The sequence below is a fragment of the Myotis nattereri genome, assembly GCF_964212035.1.
Source record: "Myotis nattereri genome assembly, chromosome: 4".
In the NCBI taxonomy this organism is placed as follows: domain Eukaryota; kingdom Metazoa; phylum Chordata; class Mammalia; order Chiroptera; family Vespertilionidae; genus Myotis; species Myotis nattereri.
Genome location: NC_138079.1, coordinates 34,021,312 through 34,048,476, shown reverse-complemented (window position 1 = coordinate 34,048,476; position 27,165 = coordinate 34,021,312). Strand labels below are relative to the sequence as shown.

Sequence of the window (27,165 nt, the reverse complement as noted above, 5' to 3'; positions counted from 1 at the left end):
CATTAAATCAGAAGAAGAGTCGATATGACCTCTCGCTCCACTTTCTCTTAGATCAGGCTTTAGAAGACAACTGACAGCTGTTGCTTGTTCATTGATTTGGTGGTAAATATCAATAAAAAGAAATGATTATGTTGAAGTTTAAATATATTGTTATTTTAGATTTTAGCTTTACATATATATCACAAATGATAAAGTCCTGTGGTGGTGTTTTCTCTAACAGTAGTTCCTTCGTGTACATTTTAAAAATGCAAAAATGCAGTCAGAATTTCAAAATCAATGTTCTTAAGTAGTTTGTCTGACCATAAATAAAAATTATTCATCTTTGCAAATCAATTACCAACATACTGCCTAACAAAGCCATAGCATTGGTTGTTTGTGGCTAGGTTTAAAAGACCTATATACTAACAATAGAAAAATTCTTCTCCTTGTTGAGCAATGCCCTACATGTATATTATGCTTTTCCTTTAAATAGCTTCTTTGGTTTTGAGGTTTTTGAGCAGGAAGACAAAATAAGCTGTGTATTTTATTTGAAGGCAAAGAGCTGTTGTGGTCTGCATGTTCTGTAAAACTAAAAAGATGCTATAGTAAAAATTTAGAAAAAATTTTTTAGATGTAGTAAAGTAAAGTTACTTCTATAAACTGTCCTTTTATTATAAACAATATAAAAAGACAAACAAATTTTCACTGTTTATAAAGCATTTCCACTACATGTTGATGTTAAATATAATTTACACTAAATACAATACTAGAGAAAGTTATATATTTTTTTTATAGGGAACTAAGTTGTTCTTTAAGCAACAAACAAAACTTAATTATTTTATTTCTTAGAAAACCAACTATTTTTATTAAAAATTTGTATATATCTTTGTTCTAGGTGCTGTAATTGTTGTAAATATTTTAATATTAAAAATACATGGTGTGCTTGTTCCTCTAGCAAAAGGGAATATTGGGATTCTTGTTATTTACCCCTTAAAGGAGACATATATCTCTCAGGGTGGCATTGATTAATTAGGTGAATTTAATGTACTCTAGAACCTGGCCCTTACCCTTGGAGATTTCAAAACCTGATTTTTTTGTCAGCATGCACATCTATTTTAAAGATACACTTAAAATTAACCAAACTCTTGAAACTGATAATAAGAAATAAAAATGTCCCACTCATTAGTAATTTACAATGAAAAATATAGTTGACAATGGACTAGAGCCATGGTCGGCAAACTGCAACTCGGCAAACTGCGACTCGCGAGCCACATGCAGCTCTTTGGCTCCTTGAGTGTGGCTCTTCCACAAAATACCGACTTCTGCGCGTGGGCCACGAAGTTTCAATCGCACTGTATGTGCGTGTCCCATGTGGTATTTTGTGGAAGAGCCACACTCAAGGGACCAAAGAGCCACATGTGGCTAGCGAGCCGTGGTTTGCCGACCACGGGACTAGAGTATACCAGTTAGCATAATCAGCACTTTCCTTCCCTGTAGCTAAACTACATGAAAAACTTAATCATAATCTGAAGACCATTTAATAATTTTATAATGACAAATATAAATTCCCCAGGGATCAGAAACCCATTTAAACTCTCATAGTCATTGTTTTTTTGTCATTGCTTTCCTCCTCCTCCTCCATTTCCACCTCTGTCATCCTTTTCTTCATCTTCTTGTGATAGTCAGGTGTTATTATATTCCCTAAATACTGATAATGGTTTTTGGGAAGAAAATGAGGCTTATGTAAGTAATTGTGATATAAAACAATGTGAAACACATGAATAATTAGAGAAGGAATCATTTTGGGTTTCATGAAAGATGTATTTGATCTGAGCTTAAGTGATATCTAAACTTCCACAATAAAATGGGAGGAGGATAGTGCACATACAAGGCATGAACACAGGGAAGATCACGATATTTTTAGAGAGTGGTGAGTATTTAGTCAGATTTGGCTAGGGTAGAGGACATATCTAGGGAGAAGCAAGCCAGATTTTTGAGGGGGTCTTGAACTCCAACCGAACGTGTTTAGGCTTTTGGAGACAGTTGCAATTTTGGGTGAGAGAACAGCATGAGCAGAGTTCGGTTTAGTAATAATAAACTCTCTAATACACAGTTGGTAAAGGCTATTTGCATTAAACTCAACAAGAGATACTTAAGGATATATATTAGGAAGTTGTAAAGAGGGTTGAAATTAAGAGGATGAATATACCTACCCTGAGAAAAATTATCCATTTCATGTGAAAGAACAAAGGAAAAGAGGATACAAAAATAACTCCAAAATGACCAAAGTTCAGTCCAATTAATTGTACTCCAGTGGTGTAAAGTGTGAAAACATTTTCTCTTTTTGGTAATGCCTAATGAACCTTTACTGATCTTAGAAAGGTTTTAAGCTTCTTAAGATGAGGGGTTATGTTAGCCTTGTTCATGTTTTTCCTTATGCCAACACATGATAAGCTTTCAGTAAATATTTGTTGAAAAAGTGGTTTAATTTTTAAATCCATGAATAAGAATGAGTCTGCTAGTATATAAATTTTGCGTGAAACCAGCATATTTCATTATCTACATACCAAGGCAATCCTATATTATAAATCTACCTTTAAATAATTTTTGCATTCCTGAAAAACACACAGGAACTTCATTATCTGAGTTTTGATGCTTTTAAAATAACTTTCTTACTATTGTTGACAGAGGTATTGGGAAATGGCTTTATGGAAGCATAAACGGCTAGAACATTTTTAGAGGGAATTCATTCTATAGACACTGAACACCTACTGTGTTCCAGGCATTGTACTGGGTCCTGGGTTACAGGAGTGTACAAAATAGACCAGTCCCTAATGTCAAAGAATTTGCAATCTAGTGGGAAAGACACATACATGAACTTACCAGTCTGATAAGAGCTAGGAAGGGAAATTTTAGGCAGCTCAACAGTATTTATTAGGGGAACCTCATCTAGTCAGGGAAGACTTTGAGAAAGTGCATTGAGCAGTGCAAAGAGTAGTATGTAACCTAGAAAAGAGAGTGGAGTCGGTAGAAAAGTGTTCAGATGGAGGGAATAGCAAGGTCAAAGTTCATGAGATGAGAGGAAACATGGTATGTTCAGGAATCGAAAGAAGGCAAATATGGCTTGAGTTTGCAGAGAGGGAACAGAGGTGGATTTAAGGCTAGAGAAGTGGGCCGGGTGAGATCCCCACAATATGAATGATAATCTTTAAATTGTTTCAGGAAGAGGCCCGTTACCAGACACCAAATCTGTCCGTGTGTTGATCTTGGACTTCCTAGTCTCCATAACTATGAGAAATAGATGTTTGTGGTTTGAGCCAACCAACCTATGGTATTTTATTATAGAATCCCAAGCTGACTAATTCAGCAATTGGTACTGAGGAGTGGGGTACTGCTATAACAAGTACCTAAAAATGGGAATTTTTGGAACTTGATAAGGAGTAGAGGCTGGAAGAATTTCGAAATGCATGCTAGAAGAAGCCCCGATTGCTATGAAGGTACTTTAAAAAAGCAATTCTGGCTTGGCTGACGTAGGTTGAGCATCGTTGACCTATGAACTAGGAGGTCACGGTTTGATTCCTGGTCAGGGCACATGCCGGGGTTGTGGGCTCAATCCCCAGTGTGGGCATGCAGTAGGCAGCTTATCAATGATTCTCTCTCATTATCGATGTTTCTATGTCTCTCCCTTCCTCTCTGAAATCAATAAAAAATTTTTTAAAAAAAGGCAATTCTGGTGAGTGCTCAGAGAGAAAAGAGGAGAGCTGTAGAGAAAGCTTCCATCTTATAGAATACACAAGTAATCATGAACAAAATGTTGGTAGAAATATGGGTGATAAAGGTCAGCTTGGTGATGTCTCAGTTTGAAACCAGGAATATGTTTTTTGTATAATGGAGAAAAAGTGGTTCTTACTAACTGGCAAAGAACTTGTCTCAATTATGTCCACGTTCTAATGTTTTGTGGAAGGTTGAACTTGTGAGCGATGAAATTGGATATTGAGCTGAGGAGATTTCTAAGCAAAGTGTTTGTTCTTCCTGACCGCTTATAGTAAAGTGTGAAAAGAAGAAATGTATTGAAAGAGAGAATGTTGAGCAAAAAGAACTGGAACTTAAAGATTTGGAAAATCTCACCCTGTTCATATTGCAAAAAATGAGGAAGTGCGTTCGGACGAGAACACTAAAGGGCGTGGCTGGCTGGCTGTATTTGATAAGGAGATCGGTGTGGGCATGAACTGTGGAAATAACCAGCCGCCTGAGCAGAGCCATCCATAGAGATGGAATCATACCAGGAGAAACACAGCCAACTGGGACTAGAGGAGAGAAAATAGGAGGGAATAAAGGAAGGCTGTGAACATGCATTATACTTTCAAAAAGAAGAAAGTAGGACCCCAAAGGCAATTCGGAGATCATCAGGGCTACTGCTCTCACCACAGGCCCAGAGTGTGTGTCCTTGGAGACAAGACTTCCTCCACCTTGGAGAGCCATGTGGGCAGCATGCTGCCAAGCGGAAGGAGTGGGCCACCCACAAAGTCATGTGGTGATGCTGCTACCTCAGTGGGTTCAGAGGGCAGAGCATCAGCCGAAGAGGATTATTCTAGAGTTTTAAGATCTAATGGAATTTGCTATGCTAGGTTTTGGATTTACTTGGGACCCATCACCTCTTTCTTTCTTTTGATTTCTTCTCTTTGGTATGAGACTGTCCATCCTATATTTGTCCCACCATTGCATTTTGGAAATACATAGCTTTTCTGATTTTACGGGTTCACTGATAAAAAGGAATTTTGCCTCAGAATGAACTGTACCTAGAGTCTCACCCATATCTGATTTAGATGATACTTAGAGGAGACTCTCAACTTTAGAGTTAATTCTGGAATGAGTGAAGACTTCTGTGGGTTGAGTTAAGTTTATTGGGATGAGTTAAGGTTGTTGGGATGGAATGAGTGTATTTTGTATGCAAGAAGGATGTGGATTTGGGGTGAGGACAGCTAGGAAGTGGGCTCTCTTGCGTATATTGGGCTAAAATAATTTTTTCTATACTATTATATTATAATTGTTTTTATAAATGAAGTAAGTTTCATAATTCCGGTGCTCAGTGAATGTAAAAAAGAAAAGCAGAAAATTGCTGGGTCACCATCACTTGGCTTTTACCACCATCTCTAAGAGTACAAATGAGACAGCACAGTACCTAGGACATTCTGTTTGGAAGTAAGTCTGTGACTCACTGTTAAACAAATGAGTCTCAAAGTTTAGATTTTGATTCATTCCATTTTAAAACTAAATCACTGAAAGGAATGATTCTTTGTAATGACTGTTGCTCTTACATTAGAATGGAATGTAGTTTTTGGAAAAGGTTTTAAGAAACCATCCAGGTATTTCATCATTGTAAGGTAGTGCTATATTATGCAGACCTTAAAATGGAATTTAATTACATGTTTTGGTCAGTTTCTTTTGTTAGTCATGCCTAACCAAAAATGATTAGGAAATTAGAGTTGAAAGTACAGCAGAAAAGCGTACCAGTGCTATAGTAACAGATATTCAACCAGCCTCTGTGGTTTTGATCTTAGTCAGTTCTACATTATGAATTAAGGGTAAGGGAATGATAATGTGTACAGTCATCTCATCCAAAAGCAGAACCCTGATTTCCTTTAGGTACCTATCTTTGTGTGGATTGCCTAAGATCATGTTTCTTAGTTCTTTTTTTTTTTTTTTATCTGCCCAGAGGCCTTTATTATTCTTTCATGTAGACAAAACAAAACAAGTACCATAGTGATCAAAATTCAGAAAGCAGAGAACCTTTTTAAATTATATTTCAGCTTTTCTATCACTTCTTAGGACTCCACTGTACTTTGTAGCTTGGCCTAACTCTCAGAGCTCCTGACACATCTGGGTTGGTCAAGATTTTTTAGAGATTGATTTGCTTCAAGGGTGTGGAGAGTGGGCAGAAAAAAAAAAAATTCTGTTACTCTTGTATTTGTCATCTGGCACCGGGATCTTCCAAATCAATGAGTGGACACACAAGACAATCTTGGAGGCTTTACCTAAGTGTGCAGCCTACAAAGTTTGGTGGATCCTTGTCTGATTCATGCAGAATGGGGGCATGCCTCTAAAATCTTTTGGCCAGTCTGAAAACCACTAATTTCTTTCTTTAATGAAAAACACATTTTCAATATTTATTAAACATTCATTAGTCTAATTATCAATTTATTTTGTGTGTGTGTTGATTGTCAGAGACAGGTATAGCTAAAACACGTTCTGATTAATATTGACTATACAGAAATGTATACAATAGAATAAAAACCATTATGTTCTCCCTACTCTCCCACCTCTTCTTTAGGTCCCCACCATAATTCTCTCAGACTTTTACCTGAATACAAACTTATGTACACACTCATATGAATATACTTAAACCTCCCCCCCCCCCCCCCCCCCCATTTTGCAAACTGTTTTCTAAGTTTTTGCCGGTAGAAAAACACAAATCTGGTTTGGCATTCAAGGTACTTAGTCATCTGTCCCCCCCAGCACCAACTCTCTCAATTCATTGTCTGATAATTGACCTGTACAGTCAATGTTTCAGCCTCTCTAGTCAATGTTTCAGCTTCTCATAGTTGCCTGCATACATCTTAACCTTTCCAGACTCCGCTACTTTGATTATTCCGTTCTCTGCCTGGAATACCTTTACTTTTTATTTTATCTGTCTAAGTCTTAAAAATCTGTGTTATGTCCTAAATGAATCTGTTTCCTAGTTTGCTATTGTGTAACCACTCCTTACTCTGTATTTCCAAAGCATTTTGTATATAACTTGACTATGACAATAATCATCATTATAGAGGCTAATGAGTATTGACTCTATTGTGTGTAAGTTTAACTTTTTAAACATTTATTTAATCATCTTTCCACAATATGTTATAACTCACCTGCTTATGTGTCTTTTCCCAAATAGAACACAACTAACTTATTTATCTATGTTTAAACTCTAGTATATGCCACTAAACCTGGGCATATGATCGGTGCTCAGCAAAACCACATATGAACAAATGAATGTAAAAATGTTGCTGTTTGGTGCTTGGTATTAAAGGTAATGCATAGAAAGCAATAATTGCTCTCTCTGAATATCGAATACAGAAGGATACAGTGTGAATTGAATTGAATACAAAAGCCAAAAAGGAATGGCATGGCTTTTCCCTATAGAATATCCTGTAGAGAATTCTGCAAGTACATCAGAGGATTGGGGAAAGCTGAGGAAAATGCAAATAGAATTACCTTAGTCTAAGATACTTGAGTCTGCATTATTTGTTGATGGCTTTAGCCTTTATGCAGGTATTTTGGGCAGTCATGATAGAATGAAATAATATTCATCAGAAGTGTAACATAAAAGGTGTAGAGAGCATGAGAGCAATGAGAGGAGGTGAGAAAAGACTGCTATGAGGTGGAAATATAAGTTGTATTTGTCTGTGATCTTCAAACATTTTGCTTTATTTGACTCCTAAAATAATTTTGAAAAATGATGTACCACTTTGCACATTATAAAGTTGATATCTAAAAATACTTATTTAATCATAAGCTTACGTAGCTACAGAGACTAGTTAAAAACATACGATATGATGTATATATGCTTTAAATAAATGTTGTCACAACTTTGGAGTTGCCTATTTCATTGAGTCATGAAAAATGTTCACCATGTAATCTAATTGGCTAAGTCAGTGCTCATTGCCAAACTACTTAGGTAAGTCAGACTTATTGTCTGTCAATAACAAGCCTGGCTTTATTTTTTAGTTCAAATGAAAATGCTAAAACACTCCATGACAATGTCACATCTGAGTTCTAATTGCGAGAGGGATATATAGATTGGCTTACAAGCAATCAGACAGAGAGGTATAAAGAAATAGAGTCTTGCCAGGGTGAAATAAACATTACACCCTTCAATTTTCTTGGTCTGTAAGAGATTATGCCCCAGGATCCATGAATTCTTAGAATTATTCCTTTGCATTATGCTTCGGAGGCTTGTATACCCAGGAGCAGTATACCATAACAAGGATTGGGATGGGTGAGAAGTATGTTCTTTGGTGTGTGTTTTGTTTGTTTGTTTGTTTGTTTGTTTTTGTAAAGTAGAAGCAGTGCAGTTGTGAAAGGCAAAGGCGAAAGGTAAATTGGTGGCTTACAGGTGCATTCTCAGGCAGTTCAGTTTTAGGAAAAGGACACGTGGAAACTGAGGATTTGGAAATAGAGTCTGCTTAAACATTTTTATCTGCATTACTCTTTATGAAAAGTCTTTGTTTACATTTTCTTGAACATTGCTGGTATGGGTTGTGTCTATGTAACATCATAGGCATTTATACAGTATGACCGTAAGATAAATTGATTTTGACACCCAGAATATATTTTCTGATGCTTTGATAAATACAGCAAGTGCCTTCTCTATATCTTACACTCAAGAGTGTACCAGATACTACAACCTATTGGTTTACCAGTTACAAGGGAAGAGAGAGGATGAGTGTGTGAATGGTCAAAATAGAAAAGTTATACAAGATCAAATGTAAGGAAACATTTGTAGAGTTTAAACAAGATGAAGATGAAGAGGTGACTAAGGGATTAATTACTAAACCGTTCCCCCAGTAATGTGGACTAACCATTATATACAATAAATGAGAACTTTTTACAACATGGATTTTCCTGCAGTTTGTGAAATTTTATTTTTTAACTAAAAAGCTTTTTACTTCTAGTCGAAAACATAGGCAAATAAAAATACTCAGTCTTTTAAAATGTAGTTTTTATTCTCACTTTAGAAACATGTATTATATTTTAAAAATAAGTTTGAAAGAATATTTTTAAAATGCTTAAAAATAAATGTTTACATCAATATTGATTTAGCATTCTAAATGTAACCTATTTTAAAATTTGCAACGTTACTTTATGAACGACATTATTTGTATTGCGTTATATAATGCAACACAGCGTCCGAATAAGTCTGAGCAACATTAGGAAAGCTTCCTAGTGAGCTATTTATTTAGCTGTTTATAAAAATCTCTTAACATATTTGCATTTTAGCCACACAAAATTGCTGTTATATAACAAGGAAAACTATGCGATATCAATTTTATTTCAATTGCTTTATTGCTCTGGTTTTTATTTAATTAAATAAGAACGCCTGTTCAAGTTGAATGAACACCAAATGGTGCTTGTAGCTCAGACGTATAAACTACTGTCTGTGGCTATGATAAGAAAATATTCCAGCAGGTTCAAAAAAGATTGGGAATTAAAAAACTACCTGTTTGCTTTTTGTAGAAGCAGTAGCAATCTGCAGACAAGCTATTCTAGCTTCAAGACAGTAAGGTAGATGATTTTTACGGAACTTGTAATTACAAAAATCCACTTTAACCTTTCTTTCTTGCTGGCAGGTGTCCTGCTGGCTTGTAGCCAGAGGCTGTGAGTGTAGAGCAGCCGGCAGTGTCCCCCAGAGTGCTGAAAATGCCAACACTCCAGCTGGCTGCTCATAATTGCACTGATTGTGGTCTGACAACCAAAGCTCCAAGAAAAAAAAAGTGTGATGAATATATGAAAACATTTAAAAAATTTGATCAGATTACAAATTTCGTCTCTTTTTTTCTCTCCTCTACAGATATGATATCTGCACTTATAAAAATAAACCCTGTGGAACACTGGGTAAGTGTTTTATAAAAGGAGGGTAGTTCAAATTGTCTCTTTGGTCCAGTGGCTTTGCTCTTTATTATTAATTTGGTCATTTTCCTTTCTGACACATCTGAAATGACTCCTATAAATTGTTAAACCTGACCTTTGTGGATATGTCACCTACTAGGAAACAAGTAGAATGATGATTAAAAACAACTTAGAAGATGATTAAAAATCATCAAACAATAATGATAAATCAGAAGTTGCCACTCATTTTTATATAATCCATTTCTGTAATGTATTTTCCAAAAATACCAAGGAGTTTGAGAGCAAATGAAGGCAGCCAGCATCTTTAATTTTCAGGCGAGGAAAGGCAAAAACCATTTTGGAGATACTTAAGGAAGAAGCATTGAGAGCAGTTTTTTTGGGGGGGGATGGGGGGAGCGGTGCAATTTGATGTAAATACTATATCCCCATAAATTATGATATTATTGGAAATTTTTAGTACCTGAACAAAAAAGAACAATTTTGTAAAATATTACAGATAGTAGTAGAGAGGATACAATTATATTTCTTGTGTGTCCCCCAAATCATTTGTTTTTTCAAAAACAGTTTTGTAATAATCTAGAATTTAAAAAATCACATTTTGTTGCAGATCATAACTTCATACTGGTAAAAGTTAACTACATTAACTTCAAGTAAAATAAATTTTAAGTAAATAGAGTTATGTTAAGAAATGGGGACTTTTTTAATGATAATTTTTTAGTGTCAAGAGACTTTTAAAAGACTCAGAAGTTAAGCAACTGAAGGTGAATTCTCTAGTTTCTCCATGACAAATCTCAATCTTTTTACCTGTCAAGGAATAATTTTAAAATCTACTCCTATGCGCCACATAAGAATGTTTTAAGATCAAATTAAAATAGGAGTGGGGGGAAAAAAGTATTACCCAGCTTCCTGGGGTGTTCAGTGAATCATCTCTTCGGAGATTAAAATTTCTCTTGATGATTTTACCTGCCTTTCAGTCTTCTCCTACCTCATTTCCCTCAGGATTTATGGTTAAAGAAGAAATCTCAATTAGCGAAGGATGAGTATTACAGTGGAGAAGTTTGCTAGTTAAAAAGCATAATGCAGAAAGAGCTCTCATCAAAAAGATTTTATTTGTAGTATTTTAGGTTAACAAGACCAATGTAATCCAATGGAAGGGATCCTGAATCCGACATGAACGCCTGGTTTTGACAGTTTCAGTACATTGCCTCTCATAGTTTATTTAACTCTTTGTCCCTCAATTTCTTTATCTATGAAATAGAAGTAGGATCTGTCCTTCTGCTACAGGGACGTTGTTAAGTAAGAAAATATAAAGGTGTGTAGTAAAGAAGTAGTATAAAAATGAACAGCTGTTATTATTTAATGTGAAGATTATACTAACTTACCTTTTCTATTATTGTTCAAATTCTGTAAGCATTTACCAAGTGCTTAATCAACTTTAAGTACAGTAGACAGTAAGCCTCAAAGAAGGTACAAGCCAGAATGTATGTATGTATATGTATACATACCCTGTCCTGCTTTTTGAAGATAGATTATTTACATTGAGATATGTTCTTCATCGGGACATTGAAGAACACTGTCCCAGTAATAACACTGCTTAGAACTTTTATTGTCATTTTTATTAAAGTAGATTTGAGGTATTATCCTACCCCCCCTCTCCTTTTACATTTTTCAAAATAATGTGTTCAAATTTTTATAGTTTACTAATTTCTAGAATCAATACACACCAATGCATTTTCAAGCTCAACGTAAACTTTTCAAAATTTAAATCATTCTAAATTATTTTTTATACTGTCTCATAGTGAAAACTGAATAAACTGCACACACACACACACACACACACACACACACACACGTGTTGACCTTATGTGGAAAATATATATCAGTACATAAGTGATCAGTATTTTCTTTTTGAATGGCCATGCTAGTGACTTTCATGTTTGTTTTGTGCTGATACTTGTATATTCTCTTGCTTACCTAGTATTTTTGACCAATTTTAACCTAGCTAAGTAGATTTAAGGGTGCAAACTGTGGCCATCAAACTGAGGAAATCTAAATGACCCAAATAGTAATCAAACCCCTATTAACACAATCACACATAAGAACTTTGACAGCTTCAATTTTATAGGAATACAGAAAATAGTGGGGGGTTGTGAAAATACAGTAGCATTTAAATTATTCTTTCATTTTAGTTAAGATTTACCTTTATATTTTCAACAAGTAGTAGTTATTTCCAAAATATGTTCTTTCTTAAGTTGTCCTTTTAGTAGTGTTAACAATTTTATATCAGATGCAGAGGTAAAGCAGTGCTTCCAAATATGCCTTGGGGAGTCATTGAAAATTCTCAATGAAAAATACAGCACAGGGCACATCCCAAACAACAACAAACAAAAAGCTAGCCCATAGAAAAATATATTTTGGGAAATGTAAGAAATGTTAATTTAACAGTAATTATTCTTATTAATATATATATTTTAAAACCAAATTTTATAAAGTTTGAAACAGAAAGGGTTTTGGGTGGCATTTTCGTCCCATGTCATGGGATGTGCTGAACCCAATAGCTTGAAGCCATTTAATATACTGCAAACTTTTTGTTTGTTTGTTTCTCTCTCTCTCTCTCTCTCTCTCTCTCTCTCTCTCTCTCTCTCTTTCAGTGGAGTTTGACATCCTCTTTTCACATCCTCTTCTTCAGGTCCTAAGACTTTTAAGTGAATGGAAGGGCAGGACAAGGGTAACACTAGTGTTTATAACTCTGTGAAACAGAAATTAACCCCTTCCCAAACTTCTGCCTTTTCCATAAAAAGTAGGAAAAGTAAACTGTCTATTAGCAAATCCAGCACTAACCTCATCTCTGTTCCAACGTGGTTATTATGTGGATATTTCATATTAGAAGATCCAGAGAAACAATTTCTAGAGCAGTGATGGCGAACCTTTTGAGCTCGGCGTGTCAGCATTTTGAAAAACCCTAACTTAACTCTGGTGCCATGTCACATATAGAAATTTTTTGATATTTGCAACCATAGTAAAACAAAGACTTATATTTTTGGTATTTATTTTATAGATTTAAATGCCATTTAACAAAGAAAAATCAACCAAAAAAATGAGTTCGCGTGTCAGAGGTGTCATAGGTTCGCCATCACTGTTCTAGAGCTTTCTTGTCAGTAAAAATATGAATTGAAAGGCTTTTACTGTTCCAAATCAGTGCAGCTGGGGAATTATACCAGCACAGAACATTGTTTATTGCACTCGATACATATTTATAGAATTGGGTTCAAATCACTTTTGTTGGGAAGATAATTATTAATATTTGGCTGATGATAGTAACATATAAAGAGCCTTTCCTGGTTTTCCTTCAATTTCTTATAAATAACTTTCACCCTTATGTGTGTTAAGTATGATTTGGCATTTGTTTCATTGCAGCACATGACATTTTATCTTCTGCACAAAAGTAATTTTTTTCTAAGCACTGTTTTAAAGTTACATACCAATTCACAGAGCATGATATTCATTTGGAAGTAAATATTAAAGATTTTACATACTAACATTCCCAAAGGAAGAATACTTTGAGTAACATAACATTTCACTAGAATCAGTGAATTAACACCATAATTTTTCTCTATTAATATAACTCTAAGGCATCAAAGGGGGATGGGAGAAGGGAGAACTAAATTGAATATCTGAATGACTTTCCTACCATTAAAACACTTAAAGAAATTGTTGCATTAGTATCAGGACTAATTTCAGAAGATTAAAAATATGCAACAACCTCCTGTCTTTAACATTTTTCCTTTTTCCCTTTTGAATCATTCATTTTTGTTTTTATAAAAATGTCATTTTAGAAAACCATTTGGGATTCCCTTTTTTTTTGTAACTAAAAAGTTGCTTGTATATTTTTATGAACCCACTAAACTTAAACAGATCTCTTTAGAAAAATAATGTGGATATATTTTGCTTTCTACAGCCTAAAGAATGTTAAAATAGAAATGCTTTCTTGAATTCCCTCTTCTGGCTCAAGTTACTAGGTGGTCCCAAGTTACCAGAAGTAAAATTTATAAATCTAACCCCTAGTCTAGACATTTTCCAGCACTGACTGCAGTTCAAAAAATATTAATGTCTAGCCGGCAAAGTGAAACTCCCCCCAGTGATTTTGCAAATGACTAGAAAGTTAACCTTTTGCCAACTGCTCCTTCTGTGCATGGAGGTTATTAAAAAGAATCCAGGCATTTATAAGTACGGGCTTTTTAAGACTGAAACACCTTGGCTTGACCCTTTGTGTCTCCTTCTGTTTATTCAGGCTTGGCCTCTGTGGCTGGAATGTGTGAGCCTGAAAGGAGCTGCAGCATTAATGAAGACATTGGCCTGGGTTCAGCTTTTACCATTGCACATGAGATTGGTCACAAGTGAGTGAGTTTAAGAAAATCAAAATAAATTTTAGAGCTCCACTCCTTTGAGGAACTCATAACTACTGTGCGGAACACATGTGCTCAACCATATTTTACTGCCTTTTTGTCTGATTTCAATAGAGAATGTTATCATTTAGGGTGCTGGGATAAATCATCTTAAGAACTGGAGACTTGTTAAATAATCTTTCTGATTCATGACTAGTATCCTCCGAGTGGTGAATACATCACACTTAAGTTTTGTGATATATGTACATGTGCAGTAATTTAGTTTTAGCGTGGTCTACTCAACACCCGGCTCCTCAAAGTGAAATTGTTGAAATGATCTTTCTTTTCCTCAAGTGACAACACCTTTATATTTTCAAATCATCATTGACACCACTTCCATAAAATTTACTTGAGTTTTCACTCTTCATGCAGCTTGTGAGCATCTTTTCCAGGCATAAAGTTTGTGCAATCATTGCTATGTAACTGGTATTTTCAGGTGTACTTGTGTGTCATTAAAAAAGAAAAGAAAAAAAGAAATGGTGTTCCAAGAGTAGTGAGATATCATCCTTATTACTTTTTAAGAGGATCTAGTTTTTAATATTTGTTTTAAATATATCTGGCCCAAAACTGTCCTATCCACTTCTCAGCAATAAAACCCTTCTTTCTTTACTCCAAACAACAGGCAGTAGTAAATGTAAAAGCCTGCTCATGTGAAGGGAGAGGAGTTTGAAAACTTTAAAAGGATAGTCAAACATTTTTAAGTCAAGCAAGCAATCTATTTGCAAGAGCTCCTGACATTTGTATGATCTAAGTTTTACAGTCTGCTTTTTTGGTAGAGAAATGGGTGGGGGAAAAAGAACAAATAAAAATGAATGTTTATTATACACTTGCCTTAGCGATCATTCCTGAGATAAATTTGTAGTTCAGCCTTTTTTTTTTCCTTGAAAGAGGAGAGTAAAATTGGGTCAATCTGTTGCATTATTTGGAAAATTGCAATTTAAATTTTACCAAATTAGTATTGATTTATGGGTAACCTTAAGTAACAGGCAAGTTTCAAACCTGGGTTGCCTCAGATATGGGGAAAAGTCAGTATTACACTTTTAATAAAGTCCTAAAAATATTGGTGTTCTAGTTTCCATTGCAATAAACAGCAGGGGAACAAAAGGGAAAAGCCCTTCTTATGCAGGCAGTTTATCTTCAGCGCACTTACAAATTTAGCTCATTAATGACTGTCATAATCTTATGCAACCAGACTGAATGTAATAGGTTCTGTTAGATTCAATTAAATCGAAAGGTCAGGACAAGCAACACAGCATGGATGAGTAATGTGTGTATGCAAGCACTACTCCTTCATGCAGTTAAAGTTAGTCAACGCCAGCATATGCTTCGTGAGTCCCCTTTTCTTGTATGTACTTACGTAGCCCATTTGAGGGTTTATCGCTGTATCTTTTATTAAGATTCTAACTGAACTACTCTCAGGCTCCCTAGATATTTTTGTTTTGTTAGTCTAATGGGTAATTCCTTTAAATTTTTCCTAAGATGAATAGTTTATACCTTCTGTAAAAGAATGTGCAAGAAGTAGAATATACCTCTTAAGATTTATGTTCCTTTGAATAACTTTTTTTTCACTGCTAATTCTTGTTTGATAGTGATTGTTAGAAATGGGTGGTGGTGGTGGTGGGATACACAGAATGCTTTATAACAAGAGTCAGAAGAAATGCTTCCATTCAAAAATATTATTGACTGACTAGGAATTAGCTTTCTTTCTATGTCCAGTTGATTACTATGTGACTATCCCTTTTCCCCCAGACAAGTAGGCAGGATGTGATTAACATGTTATCTTTTTCAATATGTGAAATTGTATTTGGTCAGTTAGGGAAAATCTATTTCATGGATTAAGAGCCCTTCACTTGATTTTAAGATCTTAGGGTTTAGCTTTGAGGAACCCAGCAAGTCAATCTGGCACAATTCATATAATTAAAATACAGTGCTTTCTGTTCTTCTGAAACAAAGCAATAGCCATGATAAACATCAAGTATACTTTTCAGATGAAGTATAGTGAACTTTTTTTGTAATTTGTATTGTTTAGGGTGGATGTTAAGTCTGCAGATTCATCACAGTGAACATTTGACCATTGATTACTGAAAAGTGCCCCTACTAAGTCATTAGACTGTGTGAAAACTGTCTACCTTTAAAAAAGTTGTGTAGAATATGGTTTTGTATCCAGTGTTTTCTCATGTAGGGACATAATATCCATTTTAAACAGCTATGGGATAACTTTTTTCTTTGGCTGGGCCTTAATGACTACTTTTATTTTTCTCCATACTTTTGTGAAAACAAGAAGTTAGTTTCCTTGTCAAATGAAAAATTGAGGTTTATGCTATTTTTAAATGGCATGTCTACCTCTAATGTAGGCTATAAGCCAAAGGCACTTAATGAAACTGTATAGAAAAGAATGTTCTTTGAAAGATTTTTTTCATTAATTATGTAGTTGCCATAGTTTCAGAAGTTGAAAAATTATGGTGTTAAAGAGGGGTGGCAAGAACTCAACCAGACCTCTAGTTATATTGAGAAAACTATCTAATGTATCCCTACTGTACAAAAATAATGTTAAAAAAGAGATCTTAAAATATTCATATTTTTAAGGGATGCACATTGGAAGTCTGCAGGACTGAAGTGACATGAGGTCTGAGATTTACTTTTAAAAGAAAGGGGGAAAAGAGAAAGATAAAGCAAGAATAGCAACATGTTGCATTTTATACTCATCATGATGTGTGGATGGGAGTTCATTAGGCTGCTCCCTCTACCATTGTATATGTCTGATTTCTTTTGCAAATAAGAATAGGTCTTAAGGTCACAAATCTTTTAGATGTGACAACTCATTTATTAACTAATAGTGATTGAGTGAACTATAAATCTGATTTTGAGAAAGTATAAAGAAGTGTTAAAAGTTGTATTGAAAGCTGCAGGGGTATATCAGTCTTGCTTTCAGAAATCACTGTCAGTGTTTGGTTTTACCAATTGGGGTATGCTTTCTATAGAAGACTGGCTAGGAGATGATTTTTTTTTTTTTTTAAAGGAGAAATGTGCCAAGACTTCAGGATAAAATTGTAAAGTAAATTATGTGTGCTAGGAAGCTCCAATTACTGTTTTCTTCCATCCAAATGCCCCTTCTTCTGGTTAAAGTACCTGTCTTTATTTATTTTTATCTTCACCTGAGATACTTTTTCATTGATTTTGAGAGAGAGTGGGAGAGAGAGGGAAAGACAGAAAGAAACATCGATGTGAGAGAAACACATCCATAGGTTGCCTCCTGCACATGCCCTGGCCAGGGCCTGGGCCAGGGAGGAGCCTGCATCCGAGGTATGTGCCTTTGACCAGAATCGAATCGAATCTGGGACCCTTTGGTCTGCAGGCCGATGCTCTATCCACTGAGCCAAACCGGCTGGGGCCCTACCTCTCTTTAAATGCTTGAACAGTGCTGTGCTCTCATAATAGAAGGTTAATAATAAACATACATGAAAGTAGTTGGAACTTTAATACCTTTGCCTAGTTTTGGTATCAAAATAATGCTCATTTTATATAATGAGTTAAGAAGTATTCTATTTCCTGGAAGAGTTTATGTTCCCATGAGTACATTTTAAAACATTATTTAGTATAATTTAAATACAATGAATGTGCTTCTATTTTGTGTATGGTTCAATGAATTTTGACAAATGTATATAACCAGGTAATCACCACCACCATCAAGATATCAACATTTCCATTAACTAAAAAAATCCCCATGTTTCCTTTTACAGCCAAATGTCCACCCTCCCTCCCCCTTACCTGGCACAGATCTCCTTTCTATCATTACAGATTAGACTTGTCTTTTTGGTAGTTTCATTTAAGTGAACTTACGTAGTGGCTACTCTTTTGTGTCTAGGTTCCTTCCCTCAGCACATTGTTTCTGAGGTTCATCCATGTTGTGTATATTAGTAGTTTTTTTTTTCTGAATAGTATTTCATAGCACGTATTCCATTTTAGGTTGTTTCTAGTTTTAGTATTATGGATAGGACTTCTGTGAACACCCATGTATAATGATTTGTATGGAAATATGCTTTCATTTCTCTTGGGTGATATTGCTGGTAGTATGGTATGTGTTAGTTTCATTTTATAACAAATGCATAAACTGTTTTTCAAAGTGGCTATATACCATTTTGCATTCCCACTAGCAATCTATGAGCATTGGTTATTTCAGATTCTTGCCAACTCTGTGATTTTAATCATTATTGTGCATTTTAGTGGTATCTCATTGTGGTTTTGGGTAGTTGATCATTGATTTTCTGATAGACTAATCTCATTGTGGTTTTAAGTAGTTCATCATTGATTTTCTGATAATGAGCATCTTTTCATGTGCTTATTTGTCATTCATTATCTTCTTTGAATTCTACTCAAATCCTTTTTCCATTTTTTTAACAAAACTGAGATGTTTTCTTCTTATTGAGTTGTAGGACTTAACAATAGTATATTCTAGGTAAAAGTTGTCATCATATATACATAATGTGAATATTTATTTTGTCCAAGTCTGTTGCTTGCCATTCATTTTTTTAATGGTGCCTTGTGCAAAACAGAATTTTTATAAAGTCTAATTTAAAATTTTCTTTTATGATTTGTGTTGTTTTGTGTCCTAAAAAATCTTTGCCTACTTCAAGATTTCCTATTTTTGTCTAGAAGTTCTATACTTTTAGCTTTTGGTATATGTGCTGCTGAAGTGAACACAACTTTTAGCTTTTATATTAAGATCTACAGTGAGTTTTGGTTTATATTTTTCGTGTTCTTTTTTTTTTTTTTTTTTGGTATGGCATGATATAAGGATTGAAATTCCTCTTTTTCTCATGAATATCCAGTTATTTCAGCACAATTTTTGTAGAAAAATTGGTTGATTTATACTTTTCTTTTAATGTCTTTGTCTAGTTTGAGTATCTGAATATAGTGTTATAAGTGGAATTAAGAACTGTTCTAGTTTCTAGAGGAGTTTGTGTGCATTAGGTGGACATAATGTCTTTCCGAAATGTTTGATAGAATTTATTAATGAGGCCGTCTGAGTCAAGAATTTTCTTTGTGGGAACATTGTTAATTAATAAGTTAATTTCTTATTAGTTACAAAATAACATTATCTAAGTCTTTTGAGTCTTTTTTGTTAATTATGTCTTTCCTTTTTTTACTCATTCTTTTTATTGTTATATCTTTCAAAGTAGTAGAGTATTTTAGCTAAGTTGTTAAATTTATCATACACATGTTTAAATGTCTATAATATACATAATCATGTTCCATCTTTCATTCCTGATATTTGTAATTTGTGTTTGCTCCTTTATTCCTTTTTTTTCCACTTTAATTGAGATATAATTGACATATAGCATTGTATAAGTTTACGTGTACAACATGATAATTTGATACATGTATGCAAAATGATTACCATGATAAGGTTAGTTAACACATATATCACATCATATAATTATCCTTTTTTTGTGTGTATGTAGTGAGAACATTTAACATTCACTCTCTTAGCAACTCTCAAGTATACAATACAGTAGATATAGTCATACTACTTCATGTTCTCACAGAGCTTTCTTATCTTATAACTGGAAGTTTGTACACTTTGTACAGCACCTCCTGATTTCACTCACACTCCAGCCTCTAGCAAGTTCCAATTCTCTATTTTTATGAGTTCGACCTTTTAATTTTTTAATTGAATTTATTGGCGTGATATTGGTTAATAAAATTATATAAGTTTCAGCTGTACAATTCCATATTTCATCATCTATATATTGTATATATGTTCACCACTCTGAGTCAATCTCCTTCCATCGTCATTTATTCCCCCCTATATTTACACTCTTCTACCTCCCCCCAATCTCCACTTTCCCTCTGGTCATCACCATACTATTGTCTGTGTCCATGTTTTTCCTTTTTTGCTTAATCCCTTCACCTTTTTCTCCCAGCCGCCCCCCCCCCGCCCCCCCACATACTTCCATCCTCCAGGAGCTATCAGCCTGCTCTCTATGAGGTTGTCTATTTTGCTTGTTAGTTCATTTTGTTCGTCAGATTCCACATATGAGTGAAATCATATGGTCCTTGTCTTTCTCTGACTGGCTTATTTCACTTAGCATAGTGCTCTCCAGGCCCACCCATGCTGTTGTAAAGAGTAAGATTTCCTTATTTCTTACGGCCAAATAGTATTCCATTGTGTAATTGTACCACAGCTTTTTTATCCACTCATCTATTGATGGACACTTGGGCTGTTTTCAAATGTTGGCTATTGTAAATAATGCTGCAATTAATATAGGGGTACATATATTCTTTTGAATTAGTGTTTTAGGTTTCTTTGGATATATTCATCGCTGGGTCATAAGGCAGTTCCATTTTTAACTTTTTGAGGTAACTCCATACTGCTTACCACAGTGGCTGCACCAGTCTGCCTTCTCATCAGCAGTGCACTAGGGTTCCCTTTTCTCCATATTCTCACCAACACTTGTTTGTTGATTTATTGATGATAGCCATTCCAGCAGGTGTGAGGCGGCATCTCATTGTGGTTTTAATTCGCATTCATCTGCTGATTAGTCATGTTGAGTATCTTTTCACATGTCTATTGGCCATCTGTATGTTCTCTTTGGAGGAGAGTCTGTTCAGGTCCTTTGCCCAATTTTAATTGGATTGTTTGGGATTCTTTTGGTGTTGAGTTTTATAATTTCTTTATAAATTTTGGATATTAACCCCTTGTCAGATAGATCGATGAATCCCCTTCAGTGGGTTGTCTTTCCATGTTGTTGATGGTTTTCTTTGCTGTGCAGAAGCTTTTTAGTTTGATGTAATCCCATCTGTTTATTTTTTCTTTTGTTTCCCTTGCCCAAGGGAAGAGCTTATACTAAATGTGAACTTGCTTTATACAGGTTTGCAAAGAGTATAGATTTCTTTAGGCACACCCCTCTTCATTAAATATCTTCCTAAATAAGTCCAAAATCTTGAGTTCACTTAGTTTAGTAAATTGTATATAAAGTCCAAAGGTAGAACCGAGTTCCAAATTCTGTTTTAGAAAACACATAAGCAAATTGTAATAACGATCCTATTGGGTAACTATTAAAACTAAAAATGTTTGCCAGATGTGGTTATAGAAGGCTCTGAGTACATCCATTAAATTTTGTCTTTTGCTTTATTGTAACAAGTAATTCATAGCCAAGATCAGTTATGAATAAGAACAGATCAAAGAGATTACAAATGGAAAATAGTTTTTAAGAAAGATGTCCCTTTATTCCCTTACATTTTTCTGCTACACTGGGAAGGCTTATTTTTGAGATTTTATAGTTGTCACAATTTAGACTATAATTATGTCATCACTTTTTAAAGTTACTTTTTAAAGGGAAATTTAGTAAGTTTAAAATATTAAGGAACTATTCTTTTAAAAATATATTTTAATTTTTTTTTTATTGATTTCAGAGAGGAAGGGAGAGGTAGAGAGAGACAGAAACATCAATGATGAAAGAGAATCATTGATCACACCCCTCACTGGGGATTGAACCTGCAGCCCGGGCATATGTCCTGACCCGGAATTGAATTGTGACCTCTGGCTCATAGATTGACACTCAACCACTGAGCCATGGCAGCTGGGCAAGAAACTGTTCTTTAATTCTATAATTGTGTATGTGTTATTCAAGAACTGAATAAACATCTATTTTTTTTTCCTTTAGTGACTGGTTTTAAAAGTACATGCTCTGTGTGCTAACGGTTATTTAACAAAATGCAAGACAGTTTAAATACCATGATTATTTAAGAAAATGATGTTGATAGATTAGCAACACGATAAAATTAAGATTGCTTAGATAAAAATGTCGAATTAGGCATTTTAAGATTTTTCTTAGCTATACAGATCCTTTGTTTGGTTTGAAAACATCGATTGTGATTTTAAAAAGAATCTCCAGCCTGAATGCATATTAACTTCATACTTCATAGTCTGTGTTCACTCTTTTTTACTTTTACTGATCTTCCAAAAGAACAAATAAGAATTGTGTATCAAAATGTAGAGTACGCTATTATTTTGTGGTACAAAATACATTATGTTACTTTTACAGTAAAATGGTCAAATAATATATGGTTAAGTGATGTAAAATATAATCACCAATGCGCTTCCTCCAATATATCCTAAAAAATACATGACCTTTCCTTATATATCTCTTCACATATGTATATAAGGAGATTTTGTTTTGCTAAACATAGTTTTAAAGGAAAGATCATTTTCATAGAAAATTAACGTACAATAGAAAAATATTTGGGAAAAGCATATAAGTTAACAGATTGATGTATATGATAGATTCTGAGTCACAGAAGCTTAACTTAAATTTTTTTTTTTTTAATTTCAATTACAGTCCTGGCCATGTAGCTTAGTTGATTGGAGCATCATCCCTTACACCAAAAGGTTGTGCTTTCGATTGGGGCATGGACGGGAGGCAACTGATCAATGTTTCTCTCTCACTTCAGTGTTTTTTTCTCTCTCTCCCCCCTTCTCGCTCTCAAATCAATTTGCATTATATTAGTTTCATGTATACAGAATAGTGATTAGGAATTTATATAACTTATGAAGTGATCCCCCCAAAAGTCTAGTACCCACCTGGCACCATAGTTATATTATTGACTATTTTCCTTATGCTGTACTTCACATCCCCCTGGCTATTTTATAATTGCCAATTTGTATTTCTCAATTCCTCACAGAATCTTAATTTAATTAATAACCTTTATTGCACAGTCTTTAGTGTATATTGCAACCCCTTTGTCTCTGAGTGGTGATACCACTCATTTTGACCCAAACTCTACCCTTTCTACTTTTATTACTGATATGATTTTATATATTTTTATTACATTATTCACCATCAAACAAGGTATGTTCATATGATGCTTTCTAGATTTTGTCTCTCATGTTTTACAGTCCATCAATAGGAAGACTTTCACTCACGCACAATTTCATACCGGAGATTTAATGAGCACCTGCTATATTGACCTAACCTAGAGTGTATTGTGACTACAGTGATGATGAAAATAACATCTCCTATCCTGAAGAAACACATCCTTTTTATTAATTTAGCTCTTTTCCTACTCCTGATCAATTTTCCAACTCTTTTTTTATGATAGCTATAGATCTCAACACCATATTTATTACCTTATTTAATCATTTAAAATATATTTTTATTGATTTCAGAGAGGAAGAGAGAGGGAGAGAAAGGTAGAAACTTCAATAATGAGAGAGAATCATTGGTCGGCTGCCTCGTGCTTGCCCCACACTGGGATTGAGCCTGCAACCCAGGAATCGAACGCAGGACTCTTCAGTCTGCAGGCCGACGCTCTATCCACTAAGCCAAACCGTTTAGGGCTGATTTTCCAACTCTTGGTCAATTACTTCAAGAACATCGAACTCTCATTCATGAATTAAAACAAAAGCAAAACTGCTAGGCTGATCGCCAAGATGGCTATTAAGTGGTTAATCAGTGGGTAGCATATACAGAGTAGATACAATAGATAAAGGGATTATTCATGTCCAGGGTGGGACAGAGGAGGTGGTGCAAAATTTCTTCACAGTACTCAGAACAGCATCCAGTTTGAAACTTATGAATTGTTTATTGCTGGAATTTTTTATTTAATACTAGAGGCCTGGTGCACGGATTTATGCACCGGTGGGGTACCTTGGCCTGGCCTGCAGGGATCAGTGGACTTCTGTGCCACCGCAGCCCGGCCTTACCTGCCAGCTCATCAGGCTCCAGCCCGCTGTCCGTGTTGATCCTGCACAGCACGAAGTAGTGTGCCAGGCTGGGCGCTGCTTCTGCTCATCCCGGCACCCCTGCCACCACAGCCTGGGCACGCAGGGGGAGTGTCCACGGGAGAGGCTCACGCAGCCACAGCTGCACTCATCAGCTGTCAGCCCAGAGTCTGGCAGCCCTTTGTTAGCTGAGCAGCGCTCCTACACTGAGCGTCTGGCCCCTGGTGGTCAGTGCACGTCATAGCTACTGGCCTGTCATCCAGTTGTCTGTTCGTTCATCCAGTCACTTAGGCTTTTATATATATAGATTTTTGGATTGTGGTTGACCGCAGTTTACTGAAATGGCAGATAAGGGGGACTACTTTAGTAAGTAATCCTGCTCTTTATCCAGGGGGTGATGTTACCTCATTTCTTAAAGTTATCCTGAGACATAGCCTGGGTAAAGAGCAAGCCTTGCAGACTTGATATACCCAGCATAACGTAGGAATCACAAGAGGCCGACGGAAAGCTGTCTCTCTTAACCTCTCCCTCACCTTTCTCTCTCTCTCTGGCCCTAAAACCCTCCACACATGAGAAACATTACTTTTATGTAATATGAAATGTTTTATTAAACACATAAAACCAACCATGGGCATGTTCTCTTGTTACTACTGTTCACTCATCAGGGTGGGCCCCAGGTTTATTACTCTCTCTCTCTCCTGTCTCTCTTGTTCTTTTAAAAAAACAGTGTTTTTGAAACTAAACAGCAGACTTTATTTTACATCTATCTGTCTATCTATCTATCTATCTATCTATCTATCTATCTATCTATCTATCATCTATCTTTCTACCTCCTACCTACCTAGCCATCCGTCCATCTATCCATCCAACCTTAGTTCTTGGCACAATATCATTATCAGTCCCAGTAAGGACCCTTCTGCTCTATTTCTATATTTCCATTCCCACTGCCATTTGTTTTCCCCCATAAACAACTACTTTAACAATTTTGATATGTATATTTGAGTACATACATATCCTTGTAAAATATTGCAGGTTGTTTTGTACATGTATGTATTCATTTTTAGCTTTTTAAGTTTGAAATGATTTCAAACTTATGGAAATATTGATATAATAAAAAGCCTTTCTATGTGTCCTTCACTCAGATTCAGTTGTTAATATTTTGCAATACTTGCTATCTCTTTTTGATATGTACATGAAATTTTTCTTAGGTATTTGAGCGTAAGTTGTAGACATTCCCAAATATTTCAGCATCTGTTTCCTAAGGTGAAAAGATAATCTCTTATGTAACCATAGTAGAGTTGTCAAATTAGAAAACTTAACATTGATATACTTCTATCATTAACATACGATCATATTCAAGTTTTATCAGTTGTCCCAGAAATGTTTTTTATAACCTCCTTTCCTTCTCTTCCAATCCAGTTTCCATTGCATTTAGTTATGTCTCTTTAGTCTTTAATTTGGAACAATTCCACGGTCTTTCTTTGTTATTTGAGAGTGTGTGTGTAATTTTTGCTTCCATGTTTGATACAGTGTTATCGACACTGTTCCTTTTCTTAATTTTTCACCGTTTTTAAGACCCACCCATACTGATGTGTAGACCGCTGTCTTGCTTGCTGACTCCAAGTTCTGTTTAGCATCCCATAATATGCGTCTGCCAGAGTTTCCTTATCCATTCCCTAGTGACAGTCACCTAGATCGTCTCTATCTCCTTGCTATCGTAAATAATCCTGTCATGAACATCTTCGTGCATATTCTCTTTGGGAATATTTCTGGGATATATATCCAAGAATAGGATTTCTGGGTCATAGTGTATCTGCCCGTTTAATCTGACTAAGCACTGCTGACTTGCTCTCTGGAACAGCTGCCCTGACCACATTACAAATGCCGTGAACTGAGATCCCAGTTTCTCTACATCACTGCCAACACTTAGTCCTAGGTAACATTCCAGTGTTTGTCAGTGTGATGGTTTTAAAGTGGCCTCTTATTTATTCTTTCTGATCACTAATGAGTTTCACTTTTTTGCTTTCCAAACTCTTCATCAGTAGTTTCCTCAGGAGAGAGAGAAAAAAAAAATCTTTTCTCTCTTATACTTCTGAATTTTTAAAAACTATGTACCCTATTGTGTATTTTTCAGCTGATGTCTAAAAATTTTTATTTTTTTCTAAGTAACTACAAAAGATAGAATTTCTGGAATACTGTGTATATTAGCATGTGAAAATAAAATTGTTATATATGTCTTTTAAAAATATCCAATGGAATCTGAATACCATAGCAATTTGGAAACTATCATATGCCTTTAAAAAATACACAAACCCATTCTTATTTTATAGTTAAAATCTTAATCATTTTTTCCCTTTCACTCAATATGTTTGCTTCTTCTCTCCCTCCCAGACAATTACCTTAATGGTATATTTTATATTTTCAAAATATTTAAACATTTTATGCTTAAAAGTATGTTTAATTATATAAAATATCTCCATATAAAAATATATCTATATAGCAATTACATTAAAAATTTCCTGTAATCATAAAGAATTTTTCCCCTGGATTATTTTTTCATTAAATAGCAATCATTATTAATGATTGATCAGAGGGGCATATCCATATTCCAGATTTAAAAAGTAATAAAATATAAAAGCAAATAAAATATAAAATAAAGCAAAGTGTTTATAAGAAGCTGTATCTTTAATTAGATATATTTTTAAATTATTGCATTTTTCTTTGTATTCCTATAAAATAAGGAAGGATTTCAGCATCAGTTCAATTTCTTCATTTTGTTTCTGTAGATGATGAATGCTTTGTTAATATAAGTAAGTAGATGAGTTGAAAGGAGTTTATTATAGAAATATCAATCAATTCATTGAACTACTTTTGAATTATTTGTCAAAACATAACCATGGTGATTTATCATGAAAATAATTTTTACAATCTATCAGCTGTTAATTTGATTATATCCTCCTATAAATCTGATGAAAGCAATAAACTACCTGATATGTTATTCAATCATTAACACCATTCTCTTTCTCAAAGCTGTCACCAAATGTTTTTCATTTCTCTTTTCTTGATGCCCATTCATATTTTTATATTCCAAGGCTATGAACTATTATAAAATTGTGGATGGCTGAAAGATAAGTTTTTCTTTTGTAAGTGGGAGAAATTTAATTTCAAAAGAAGGAACTTGATTTTTTAAAAAGAATAGAGTACATAAGAAAGTTGAAGATCTCGAAAATGACTTTCTTAAAACCATCTGTGCCTGCCTACACCTATCTTAGCATGACTGTGGGATATTTAAGAGACTGCTGCTAAAAGGAAACCATATTTTAAAGCTATTATCATTTGACAAGA

At 34.8% G+C, this 27,165-nt stretch overlaps 1 protein-coding gene across 1 annotated transcript in view; it reads left to right on the top strand.

The window, feature by feature from the left end:
- Positions 1–27,165, top strand: part of ADAMTS6 (ADAM metallopeptidase with thrombospondin type 1 motif 6) — a gene marked incomplete at its 5' end in the record, with an annotated part of 219,642 nt that overhangs the window by 71,912 nt on the left and 120,565 nt on the right. The window contains 2 exons of the mRNA XM_081090221.1: positions 9,593–9,636; positions 13,943–14,048. Coding sequence (XP_080946347.1) covers positions 9,593–9,636; positions 13,943–14,048 — 150 coding nt within the window. The remainder of the gene's footprint in view (positions 1–9,592; positions 9,637–13,942; positions 14,049–27,165) is intronic.